Source organism: Phodopus roborovskii, unplaced genomic scaffold (assembly GCF_943737965.1).
Source record: "Phodopus roborovskii unplaced genomic scaffold, PHOROB, whole genome shotgun sequence".
Lineage (NCBI taxonomy): Eukaryota > Metazoa > Chordata > Mammalia > Rodentia > Cricetidae > Phodopus > Phodopus roborovskii.
This window is the reverse complement of record NW_026125052.1, coordinates 34,289,323-34,302,462: the sequence shown is the minus strand read 5'-3', so window position 1 is coordinate 34,302,462 and position 13,140 is coordinate 34,289,323. Positions and strand designations below refer to the sequence as shown.

General features: G+C 49.3%; 1 protein-coding gene across 1 annotated transcript in view; it reads left to right on the top strand.

The window, feature by feature from the left end:
• The window catches only part of Ccdc57 (coiled-coil domain containing 57), a 97,419-nt gene extending 85,831 nt beyond the window's left edge, over positions 1-11,588 (top strand). The window contains exon 19 of the mRNA XM_051182441.1: positions 11,119-11,588. Within this exon, the coding sequence (XP_051038398.1) occupies positions 11,119-11,327 (209 nt within the window). The 3' untranslated portion in view covers positions 11,328-11,588. The remainder of the gene's footprint in view (positions 1-11,118) is intronic.
• Positions 11,589-13,140: the final 1,552 nt, after the last annotated feature.

The following is a 13,140-nucleotide window of genomic DNA, read 5'->3' as shown; positions in this document are numbered from 1 at the left end:
AGGGGGACACACCTTGGCTTCCCCAAGCCCCAGTGCACCTCTAAGACAGCTGCATTCTAAAGATGTCTGTACTTGCTTCTGCTTTACTCCAGCTCTCCTGGCTATTAAAATATACCCAAGTAAACATACAACCATCTGATTAATATTTTTTCTGTTTCATATCTATAATCATATACATTTTCTCCCGAGATTAATTCACTGCATTTCACGTCACACTTTACACCTGTGGTGCCCATTTGTGGAGCCCATCACTCTGTCCCTCCTGCTCAGGCCCACATTTCAACACCATTTGTAGTAACCTTATACTGAACACCATTTGATGATGGAGACTCCCCCTCTCAGGTACGAACTGAGCAAATCGGCTGGATCTGACTGTGGTCTCACAAAAATGGTTTCCTACAAATTGGCACCTCCATGTGGGACTACTACAGATAGCTACTATAACCTTTCTGATGGAGGTGATACTCAGACACACCAGCATCAAAGGAAATATTTAAGGACCATGAACACATGTGTGCTTTCCTCCCAGGCCCACAAGCAGGGAAATGGTTGAGGTAGAAGCCATAGGAGGCTGGGAGGGAGATGTAATGTCATCCACAGGCAGATGTGGAGAGGTTTGTATTACAGTGACCCTGTACCCAATTTATCACGCTCTAGCCAATACTGAGTGAATCAGATGAAAGGTGAAAATCTTTTCAGCTCGAACACTCACCCCTGCCCAAACACATCGCCTCTTTCTTTTCTTTTAATTTGATTTTGAACTTGTAATCCTCCTGCATCTCTGCATCTCAGGTGTTAAAATTACAACGTGAGCCACCAAACCCAGCCTCTTTTTTTTTTTTTTTTTTTTTGAGACATGGTTTACCCTGGCTGCCCTGGCTCACTATATATGCTCAACTGACCTGAAACGCACAGAGGTCCTCCTGCCTCTGACTTTGGTGCTAGGATTAAATGCATGCACCACCACACTGGGGGGGGGGTTTCTTAAACATTTTTGTGATGGTTCAGATGTAAAAAAAAAAAAAGTCACAAATATCCATGATTTAAAAAAAAAAATGTGTCAGTCACTTGTAGTGAATGCCTTTAATTCTACAGAGCAAGTTCCAGGACAGACAGAGCTACACAGAGAAACCCTGTCTTGAACCACCGCCCCCAAGAAGAAAAAACCCAGCACTCGGGAGGCAGAGGCAGGTGGATCTCTGTGAGTATGAGGCCAGCCTGGTCTACTGAGCTAATTTCAGGCCAGTCAAAGTTCATGGTGAGACTTTGTCTGATACAAACAAACCAAAAAAAAAAAAAAAAAAAAAAAAAAATCAATGGGACGTCATCATGGCCCATGCTGTAATTCCAGCACTCAGGGATTACATACTGAACCCCATCTGCAAACAACAACCATTCAGAACTTCAAGTTGGGGCAGCAAGTAAAAGTGTTGCCACCCTACCCTAATGACATAAGAAATAACTGAGAGAGAGAGAGAGAAAGGATTCTTGAAAGTTATCCTCTAACCTCCATATTTGGGCACACCAACACCCACACAACAGTAATAATGATGGTGATAATCTGACATCTAAATATAGGGGCTGGAGAGATGGCTCAGTGCTTAAGAGCACTCACTGGGTGCTCTTGCAGAGGATCTAGATTGGGTTCCCAGCACCCAAATATAACAGCTCATAACTGCCTGTAATTCTACTACAGTTCCAGGATGCAGCACCCTCTGGACTCTGCATGTGTGTAGTGCACATAAACTCATGCAAATACGAATTAAAAATTTTAAAAACTGTCTGGCTTCGCATACCTGTAATTTTAGCATTTAAGAGGCTGAGACAGTAGGATTAACATTAGTTCTAGGCCAGCCTGGGCCTAGTGAGTTTTCGGCCAGCTTAGACTACAGAGAACTGTCTCAAAACCAAATAGTTCAGCAAATCCAGAAGGCACGGAAGAACCTGTAGCTGCCGCCTCTTGGTGACAGCCTGATGCCCATATCCCTCCGCCTACCTGCATTAGCAGGCATACCACATAACAAACAGGACAGGGGACAAGCAGATTACAAAGAGGAAGCACTGTTTACCTGCCTCTGTTTCCCAGCATCACATGACCCACTCACAGGAACTCACCAAGAGAAAAGAAGAAGGCCCAGCATGGTAGCACACACTCTTGATTACATCACTTGGGAAGCAAGACAGGGAGATTTCTGAGTTTGAGGCCTGCTTGGTCTATGTAGGGAGACCCCCATCTCAAAAACAAACTAAAAATGTTAGGGCGAAACTCTGCGACAAAGCACTCATTTGTACTGTGGAAGTCTCCAGTTTTTTGTTTTGTTTTGTTTTTAGATTTATTTGTGTGTAAGAGTGTTTTGCCTGTGTGTATGTGTACCGTATGTGTGCCTGGTGCCTTCAGAAGTCAGAAGAGGGCATTGGATCCCCCTGGACTGCAGTTATAGCTTTGAATCACCAAATGGGTGCTCGGAAGTGAATCCAGTCTTCTGCAAGAGCAACAAGTACTTTTAGCCATTGAGCCATTATTTCTGCCAGGGAAGGCCCAAGTTTAACCCCCAACACTGCAAACAAAGTTACCAGGTCTTGCAGCACATGTTTATAATCCCAGCACTCAAGAGCCTGAGGCAGGAGGATCACAAATTGGTTGACAGCTTTGGCAACACAGTGAGATCCTGTCTCAAAACAGGAAAACAAACAAAAAATATATTAAAGAATCAAATCCAGAACATCTGAATTGACAACTTGGGGCTTTGGATAAATAGCTCAGTAGAGTACTTGCCCTGGGATACACTAAGCCCTGGGTTCAATCCCCAGTATCACATAAAGGGAGAATGATGGCACACACCTGTAATCCCAGCACTCAGGAACAGAAGCAGGAAGATCAGAAATACAAAATCACAAGTTTGAGGCAACCCTAGGACACATGATATTCTGGCTCAAGAAAAAGGAAAGCAAAACTTACTAAAGAATTTGAGTAGATGCTTTACAAAATAGACAAATTGCCAGGAAGTTCTAGATAGATGCCCACCCACTGTTATATGTAAATTGTCCCTTAATAAAGATGATTTAAGGGGCCTGAGAGACAGCTCACCATCAGACAAAATCAAGACATGCCTTATCCTGCTGTGTGTGTTATTTGGTGGCCACTGCAGATCCTAGCAGGATGCTTATAATTCTCATCAAGCCACTAGAGATTTCTTAATTGTTCTCCTTTGTGACTCTTAGAGACACCAAGGGAGGCCATTATTGCAGACAAGCAGGCTAGGAGCCCCAGCCTCATGGGAGTGTACTAGAGCCCAAGGGACAGAGCCAGTGAGTGAAAAACTGCTTTGGAGATTCAGCTTGAAGAAACAGGAACTTAAACTTTAAAAGCAGGGTCTAAAGCAATCATCAGGGTTGGTGAGCAGGTGTCTGGCCCCGAGAGGTGTTCCCTTCCAGGCCCAAACGCTACCCCTGGGGCAGTGCCAGGAAATTTTTATTGCAAGGTGATGGCAGGCCAGTTCAGCTTTGCTGTTCCTGAAGTTGTGGTTCCTACTGCTGCTGCTGCAGAGAGGGTCTGGGGTGTAGGTGGGGCCATGGCTGAGCCCCTGAATAGACCTCTACAGTCTGGCTTTGATTCCTTCTGCTAAGTGGATGATGATGTCTTCCTTCTATTTCTTCTCTTCCAGTCCATACACTCCTTTTCCTTTTCTTAAAGAGTTGGCTGGGCCTCCTAGCACCATGGTAACAGGAGTGGTGACAGTAGTTGTGTTGTATCCTTCTTAAACTGAAGGGGATTAGGCTAAAGTTTCTAAATGTGATGATTGCTGCGCTTCTCAATGGGACCTTTATCAAGCTAAGCGTTTCTCCTAGCTGGGGCTGGAGTTCAGTGCTGCAGTGTGTGCTCAGCATGCACAAAGCCTCGAATTCTGTCCCCAGAACTGTGAAACCAGGGGTACTTTATACCCTTTATATATATCATCACAGACAGACCTTAAACCTTACCCAGCACTTCATCTACACTAAAGTGAGTGTGGTGAAGCTGCTGTGGACCCCGTGAGAGGCCGCCCGGCCGCCCTGCAGGGCAGCCATGAACCTCACTTTGCAGTGCGGTGTGTTCTCTCAGCACTGATTTGGTTTTTTGTTGTTGTTTGTCTTTCTGTCTTTCTTTCTTTCTTTTTTTTTTTTTTTTTTGGCCTGTATTTGTTTACTGGTTTTGAGTCAGGGTGTCACACACCCCAAGACGGTCGTGAGTTTGTACTACCCATGTAGCCAAGGAGGACCTTGAACTTCAGAGCCTCCTGCCTCCCTCTCCGTAGTGCTATGATTATACTCATTATCTGTCTGGTGGTGGAGGATGTCTGTGAGTTTGAGACCAGCCTGGTCTACAAGAGCTAGTTCCAGGAGAGGCTCCAAAGAAAACACAAAACAAACAAAAGACTTCACTATCTGACCCAAGCTGAGCTTGAACTCATGATCCTATTACTTTTTGCCTCCCAAGGTTTGGAGTTACAGGTATTTGTCATCATCCCAGCCCAACTCTCGCTCCCTTTCTCATCCTACAGATAATTTGGAGAAGATAGGACTTGACCGTTTCCTAAAATTTCTTTCCCTACTTCTTTCCTTTTTTTAAAGATGGGATCTCTCTGCTGGGTGGGTGGTGGTGGCCCATGTCTTTAATCCCAGCACTCGGGAGGCAATAGCAGGTAGATCTCTAAATTCAAGGCCAACATGATCTACAGAGTGAGTTCCAGGACAGCCAGGACTATATAGAGAGACCCAAAGAAATCCTGACTCAGAAAACAAAACAAAAGACAGGGTTTCCCAGTGTAACTCTGGCAGGCTAGATTCACAAAGATCCAACTGCCTCTGCCTCTACAGTGCTAGAATCAAAGGTGTACATCACCATTCCTGGCCTTTCCCTGTTTTAGAACTTCCTACAAGAGGGTTCTAGGTATGGCCCTTACAAACAACCAGAATTCACTGGGTTTGGTGGTGCCTGTCTTTAATCCCAGTACTCAAGAGGCAGGTGGATCTCAGATCAAGAAGAGCCTGGTCTACACAGTTAGTTCCAGGACAGCCAGGACTATATAGAGAGACCCAGTCTCAAAGCAAAACAAAACACTGCACCAGAATTCTCCGTCCACTTTAAGAACCTGTACTGTGTACCTGTAGTACCTGAAAAGTTCTGTTTACAGTTAAAAACAAAGATGCAGGAGAGTTTGGGTTGAGTCTGACTCCGGGTAAACAATGCTGCCCTTCATCCTTACCCTTGAAAACTGTGTACCACGAGTCAGCAATGGCAAAGCAAAGGGGGCTCGTCTCCTTCCCACTCTTCACACACACACTCACTCACACACACACACACACACACACACACACACACACACACACACACTCACACCAGGCACCCACTGGTTTCCTGACTTCCTCACAGCCAAAGCAATAGGAGCTAGCTCTCTGGTAACTACTGGCGGGTAGCCTGGCAGCCGTTTTTCAATAAGACATTCCACTTAAGATCAGGGTTAGGAAATATGACCTTTCTAATTAAACTTGAACTAATCAGTCTAGTAGGGCCAAAGGCCACATTCCCTGTCAGGTCTGACATTGAGAACTGAGAAGTGAGAGGTTGTTTGGGCATCGGGAGAAATGGGGATTGGTGTTTTCTGGGCATGTTTCTTGTGGCCTGAAGACACTACCATGTACATTGTGGCACTACTGATTGCCTAAAGTGGAAAGTCATTAACAGACTGACCGCACACTTCATTCTATCACTTAAGGTAGAATTTGCAAGGTTCATGTCACTCCATAACCAGAGCTGAATACAGGAGGCCCTTCCTATGAGCAGGGATAGTGCAGCTGCCTGTAGTTTGATGTCCTTATTTGTGGAGTGGAGGTGTAGATCAGACATTTGGAACACCAGCAGGTGCCACCTCCCAGCAGTGCCCTAGTGTCCTACGTGGTGACCAGAAAGGCCCTTTTAACCTACCGGAGTGGCTTGCCTATGCTCTCCAATTGCCACAGTCAAGGATTCTGACCTGGCCCTGAGGACAGTGGCCTCTGGCCTTAAGCATGGAGAACATGAGCCAGTGTCGTGGCACATGCCTTTAGTCCCAGCACTCAGGAGGCAGAGGTAGGTGGAGCTCCATGAGTTCAAGGCCAGCCTGGTCTACAGAGCAAGTTCCAGACTGACCAGGATATACAGAAAAACCCTGTCTCGAAAAACCAACACACACACACACACACACACACACACAGAGAGAGAGAGAGAGAGAGAGAGAGAGAGAGAGAGAGAGAGAACACAAAGAATACAGAAGCACTCACTCACTATGTGCTTCTGAACCAGTATGGGCAGAACAGAACTCAAGAAGGTATAGAGGAAGGGTGGGGAGACCAGCGTGGGAATGGCCGTGCATCTTTTGGTGTGAATTCCTATCTGTGAGATTGACACAGTGGCCCAGCCTATGGATCCAGAAGCCTCCCCTCTCCCTGCAGTGACTCAAGCCCGGTAGCTATCCTGTCTGTTCTAGAAACATCATGAGCACTCAGCGGTGTAGAGGGAGCAGCACTGTTCCCAGGAGGACCTCACCTCAAAGTAGACACTGGCGCACTAATCGGTAGTGCTGATCCTGCATCCCCTAAGCCAGAGAAGCAGAGCACTGGACAATGGCTACCTTCATCCCTGAGCACCCCTCCCCCCAGCTCAGCAAGGCTTGTTTGTCCTGGAACCTGCAAAACTACCCTGTCCACTGATCCTGTCGACCCAAGAGGTGCTGAGAATTAGGTTGGATGAAGCTGGCCTCCTCAAGAAGCCATGACAGCTCATCTCCCTGAGGTACTTCCCTGCCTCCCAGGCTGGGGAAGTAGGTCTCCTGTCGTTCACATAGTGGCGTGCTGAAGCTGAGATCTGAGAGAAGGAAGGTAGCAGAGGCATTGTGTTGAACGGTGTGGTTCCCACCAGGGACCAGAGTAGTGCCTGTGCCTCTGGCCCTGGAGCTCAGGCCCATTGCCTGGGTGACTGTACCCTCCCTGCATGTGCTACAGGCATGTCATCTCTCTGCCTTTCCTTCCTGGGGGAACAGAAGTCAGCACATGGGGTCCAAAGGGTCACTGGCCAGAACTCCAGAGAATGATTTCAGAGGAGGCCTTTGACCTGGCCAGCCGCCCGTAATGTCTTGAGCAAGCTGGACAGCCTGTGTCAGCGTGGCCAGCACAGCCTCTCCCCATAAGGCCACACTGGTAGATGAGGGGAGCATTGCCTCACTCAGCTGCCCTGGGTCAGGAAAGCAGAGAACAGCTAAGGTACCGCAGCCCAGAGATGCCACAACCCTGAGGTGTCATAGTGAGGTGACACAGGTAGTGAGGGGCTTGCTACCCACGCTGTAGCCATCACTGAGGGCCTAACAGTCCCTCACCAGCCTTGACCTGCTCTGACATAGCCTAGGATCCTCAGGATCCTGCCTGAAGTCTCAAGCTGGTAGGTAAACCTGCAAAAGTCCTCTGTCATTTTATCTAGAAACCAGTCAAATGCAAGTTGGCCATCCCCAGAGAATATCTTATAGAGTTACACACCATCTGAACACACACACACACACACACACACACACACACACACACACGGTTCCACATGAGGGGCATAAGGGACACTGAGGATCCTGAAGCAGGTTCAAAGCTTCCCAAACAACTTGAGACATCTGTTATGTTCTCGGACCTCCCCTGTCTATCTCTTTCTGCCTACACTATTGTGTCTTCCCAAGAATGTATTCAGAGGCTAGCTGGTTCTTAGGCCACCTCACAGTACAAGCTCTTCCTGCAGCTGTCACCCCCATCCTTGGCCCTGTCTCCCCCTGACCCCTGCCAGAGGCAGAATTAGAATCAAGCCAGGTCATTGCACAGGCACAGACAAGTACTTGTTGGGCACAGCCTCTCTCTTTATGTGTTTCCTACACAGATGGCTTGCTGTAGGCAGGACAGCAAGGAAGAGACTACCCTGGTCACACCTGGCAAAGTCATCTTCAAGAGGGATGGTGGGCCAAAACCACCCATAGCTCGCTGTCCTGAACCCCATAGCAGTGGGCACTAGCTAAAGTTACACAGCTCAAGGGGACATGGTATGCAACCGTCCTGGGAGTGGAGCTCAAGCTGCTGGCCATGCAGCTTTGGGATCCTCAAGGTGTTGTGTGAGGAGTCAACATTTGGGGTTGGGTCCCAAGGTTACAGGCTCTTCTAGAAAAAGGCCTGAGGCAGGGGTTTAGTGCAGGGATGGGAATGCTGATCCATTGCGCAATGTGAATGTGAGAGCTAGGAAGCAAGTTCACGGTCACCCATACAGACCCAACTGAAGGCTTGGACTCCACCTTGGAGGTAGTAGGGAGCCTCGGAGAGTTTGACGGGCCAGAAAGTGTAATACAATCTAATTGATAAGCATGATGGAAAAAGGAGCTCATGTTGAATGCAAACAGAGAGCAGAGGCACACACAGGTTCCATGGGGACAGGAGAGGTCTCAGTGAAGGGGTGGTTAGCTCCTAAAGACAGGAGGGCTGGAGCAGACAAGCCTAACATGAGCTGGAAAGGTCTTGTCAGCTGTGCCTAGGACCACAACTTGGACTGAGTCATGAGCTGCGTCCAGGGCCCACAGCAGGCCCTCCCCAGTCCCCCAAGGCAGATTCTGGAGACACCACTGAGTCCAGTCTTTGGAAAGCCACATCAGGACAGCCATAGAGCTGGGAGGTCACATGATATCCTGGAGCCAAGCAGCTGGGTAGTAGCTTTGAAGGTGGCTTCTGGGCCTGGGAACCTCAGGAGCAGGAAAGCCGAGGCTCTTGGTAATCAGACATTTTAGTGTCCCCAGTGCAGATAAGAGCCAAGGCATCTGTCCATCTGCACACACAGTCAGCTGCTCCCCAGACTCTGGGGTCAGTGAAGGCAAGCCATGGCATGGCAGTGCATCCAAACCCAGGTTAAAAACAGAACAAAAAAAAAAAACAGAGGCAGAGCAGGCTTTACAGGTAAGTTACTGGTCAGCACAGGTGGAATCAAGTCTCTGGTCACAGGGACTCAGGCCCCAGACAGGCTTAACATAGCAATGTTATGCCTCCCAGCCACAGAGTAGCAGGCCATGGCCCCCACAACCGGAGGTCTGGAAGTTGGGCCAGGTACCTCCTCCCTCCCCACAGGGAGAACTCTGAAAAGAAAGGCCAGCAACAGAAACCAAAACCAGACCTACTCAGGGACAGTTCAAGTAAATCCCCCTAGCTCTGGGCCTACCCAGCTCTAAGTGCCAGTTAGAAGACATTTTGTCAGACACTGGCCAGAGCCATGGCCATCTCCATCCACTGTGACCAGCAGTAGAACTGGGCTATTCCTTCCTTGGCGTTTGCCCATGCCTGTTCCAGGTAGGCAGCAAGAGGACCTGGCACAAAGACCTTTCTGTAATTCTTACCCCTCCATGATGCCTTCTGGGAAGGGCCTCACCAGGTGACATGGTAGGAATGCTCAGGGTCCCAGAAGGCTCCTGAGTCAGATAGCAGAGCCTGGTCCAGCAGGAGCTAGAACAAAAATGGCCCAAGGAGGTTGCTGGTTTCCTCAAGCTGGATAGTGGCCCACACCTTTAGTCCCCACTCAGGAGGCAGAGGCAGGCGGATCTCTGTGAATTCCAGGACAGCCTGGTCTACAGAGCGAGTTCCAGGACAGCCATGGCTGTTAGACAGAGAAACTCTGTCTTTAAAAAAAAAACAAAAATAAGTTTCCAGCTGGAGAGATGGCTCAGTGGTTAAGAGCACTGGCTGCTGCTCTTTCAGAGGTCCTGAGTTCAATTCCCAGGAACTCATGGTGGCTCACAACCATCTGTAATGAGATCTGATGCCTTCTTTTACATGCCAGCAGAACACCACACACATAATAAATAAATCTTTAAAGTTTCCTCAGAAAACTGAACATAGTTTGACCTAACCTATAACCCCAGCCCTCACAAGGCTGAAGCAGGAAGATTGCTGTGAGTTTAAGGCCAGCCTGGATTACAAAGCAAGACTCTGACTTTAAAAGAGACAGACACAAAGAAAAAGACACCTCCCACCTGACTCCCTAGGATTGCAAAGCAGAAATAAGTGCAGGATGGGAAGTAGGGTGGAGGGCGGCTCATCTGCCTGCCACTTCCCTGGAGCTCATGCAAGCATTCAGACTCCATGCCCACTGCATTGTGGGCTGTACTGACTTGTACCCTACTCAGTGCCCATCCAGCATGTGCCAGCCATGTCCTTGGGAGTCACAGAAAAGTGGACTCATCATGTTAGACAGAGCATGCACATCACCTCCTAGCCTGCCTCACGCATATAAAATGGCTGAGTCAAGGCTGGCAAGCAGTGCCGCTACATTCCGCTATAAAATGCAGTGTGTGGTGTTGCTTGCTTTCAATTCCTGCACTTGGGAGGTAGAGGCAGGTGGATCCCTAATTTCTAGGTTGCATAGTGAGTTCCAGGTAAAGCCGAGCTACATAGTGAGATCCTATCTGCTGGGCCAGACTGCCAGAGACAAAGGACAGGTCTTTAGGGAGGTGAAATAATGTCTTACAAAAAGAAACATTTTTAGTGTCAAAGACTCAAAGGGTAGAGGTGGCTTGCCTACTAAGTCTGGGTGCTAGCAACAGCAACGAAACGATTACCTATACCATGGCTCAAGTGGACACTGGCTGGGCTGCTTTGGTGTTTAACCTGTGCCTGGTGCAGCACAGCTCCAGGGTCCTTGGCCTGTGTCTCGGGAATGCTAAATGGTTGGAAGTGTTCATGGCCAGCACCTATATACTCAGGCCCTGAGGACAGGACAACCGACTGGACTCTTGGTGGTGTGGTCCAGCATGAATGGGGAGTGGGGCCCACCTGCCCCATCCCGAGGAAATGGTCACAGCAGGTCAGGATGTTTTTGTTTTGTCTGTGTGCAGGAGGAGAGGCAGGCCAGGATCAGCAGAGACTATATGGAGCCCGTGCCCAAAAAGAGTGTACCCCAGTCAGGACGTAACACGACTGACGTCACTAGCTAGGGCTAGGTCCTCGTGGGTTGCTGATGGTGGCACGACCAACTCTGGGGACGCATGTCCTTCCTCTTCCTGTGTTCCTAACCACACTTTTTCTGCCTCTTACCTGTAGAGTGCCCAGCACCTCTGGGAGCCAGCCGTCTCCAAAAGGTTGACCAGAGTCCTGTCACCATGCAAAGCACTTTTGCTGTCAAAGGTCTAAAGATGGAAGTTCAGCCAAAAGCCACACACCCCAGACCCAGCACGTCTCATCCAGCTAAACCCACAAACTTCAAGACGCAGCGGCACCCTAGGATCCGCAACTACAACCTCAAGAACTAAGTCTCGGCCCCCTTCAGGGGACCCAAGAAGGCCTCCAGATTGGAGCCTGTGCTTGGGGCCTGTGTGCATGAGTGTGCACATGGCATACAGGTGGGCTGTGCGCACAGGGCAGGCTCCCGATGATGGCCTTGCTGATGTCATCAAACCATTAAAACCCTCCTCCTTCTGCTTGGCCTGCAAAGTTGTCTATCTTGTCCTACTTGCCTCCGGCCTGTGTCACCACTTACAGCCGCTGTGCACTAACCATTGTCATTCAGTGTCCTCTAGAACCCAGTGGGGAGAATAGAGTGGCCATCTGCAAAGCAAGTATGTTCTCAGAGAACACCGTGTGAGAAAGTCTCCCGGGAGTGTATCCTTCAAGGCCCCATCACATGCCAGTACCACAGGGACACACCCACACGTCCTTCTGAAAACCTCATCGTGACACCTGCCTTGACACTGGTCAAGGATGATGGCTAGACTTGATTTGAAATGTCTTAAGGCCTGGTATCACTGCCTGACCATTTCCTGCCAGAACTTATGGGTGGCTGTGGCCTTGACCTTGCTGGGTATCCTCCAAGACAGACATGGAGAACTGTGGGGGTGAAAGGTATCTCCCAGCTCTAGGCTGCTGTCATGTGACGTTTGCAGCTTCATTTTCACCCATGTAATACTGACACTGGTTACTAGCTGTCTGGCTGACCTGTGACAAATGTAACAGGAAAACCTACACTCAGTAATGTGGTCTTGTGTGCCAGTTAGCAGAGGTTTGCAGATGGCTTCTCTCCCTCCGGGTGCATATGCACAACAGCCCACCTGGGTACACTGTGCTTCCAGGACCAGCACGGGCAATGGCAGGCCAACCTGACGTGGCTCTTCCAAGGCCAATGCACTTTTTTTGTTGGTTAGACCACACGTGTGTGAGATGTAGCCCTGCAGCGTCCGTGGATGGGAAGGAGTGCAGAGATGTCCAGTCTGACCTCTGCGCCCTTCTCTATGGACAGGCCCAGACTCTGCATTCAGCCAACTGTCCTGGGTCCCTGGTAGCTGCAGAGGGCAGGCCTCTGCTGACCACTTCGGACCAGCAGCATGGCCAGTAAGGAAGCAAACATGGCATAGTTTAAGGCACCAGGAGGTGGGGTTGGGCAGCTCTGGCTGGCACAGACACAAGACTTTTGAGCTCTCTCAAGGCTGGCCCTGAAACCTAAAGATACCAGCAATGAACTCCAAAGTGAAGACCCCCGAATGCTGTTGGTATTGTTGTTCCTTTGTTACAGTTATAAAGCTGGAGAAGTGTGTGTGTGTGTGTGTGTGTGTGTGGAGTGGGGGTCCCAAGGTAAGGGACCACGTGGGAGGGCATAGCGGGTTCCATAGCAGAAGAGGGTAAGGGAGGTGGAGGGACAAACACGCCAGGCAGACAGTGCTTGAGTGAGGAGTTTATTTAGAAAGGGAGAGAGGGGAAGGTAAAGAGACACACCAGGAACAGGAGAAGCGCAAAGGGAGCACAGAGAGCGTAAGTGGGCGGGGCCTGACTTTTAAAGGGGTCCTTCACACCTGCCTACAGACTAGTACTCATGGAACCCTGGGCTGACCAGAGTACTGCCTGAGTGCATTCTGCCAGGTGACAGGGGCAGGTCAACATAAAAGCTGAATCCTTACAGGTATGGGACCTGGTTCCTTCACCTCTACCTCCACAGACTACGCTTAACAGCAGATGCCAACAGCAAGGCAGGGAATGGCCGGCCCTTAAAGTCATGGGGGCAGTAGTGGGAGAACTTGGCCACCATGTGGGCAGAATACACCTGCCAGTCCTGTAGGCTGACCTTCAGGGTCC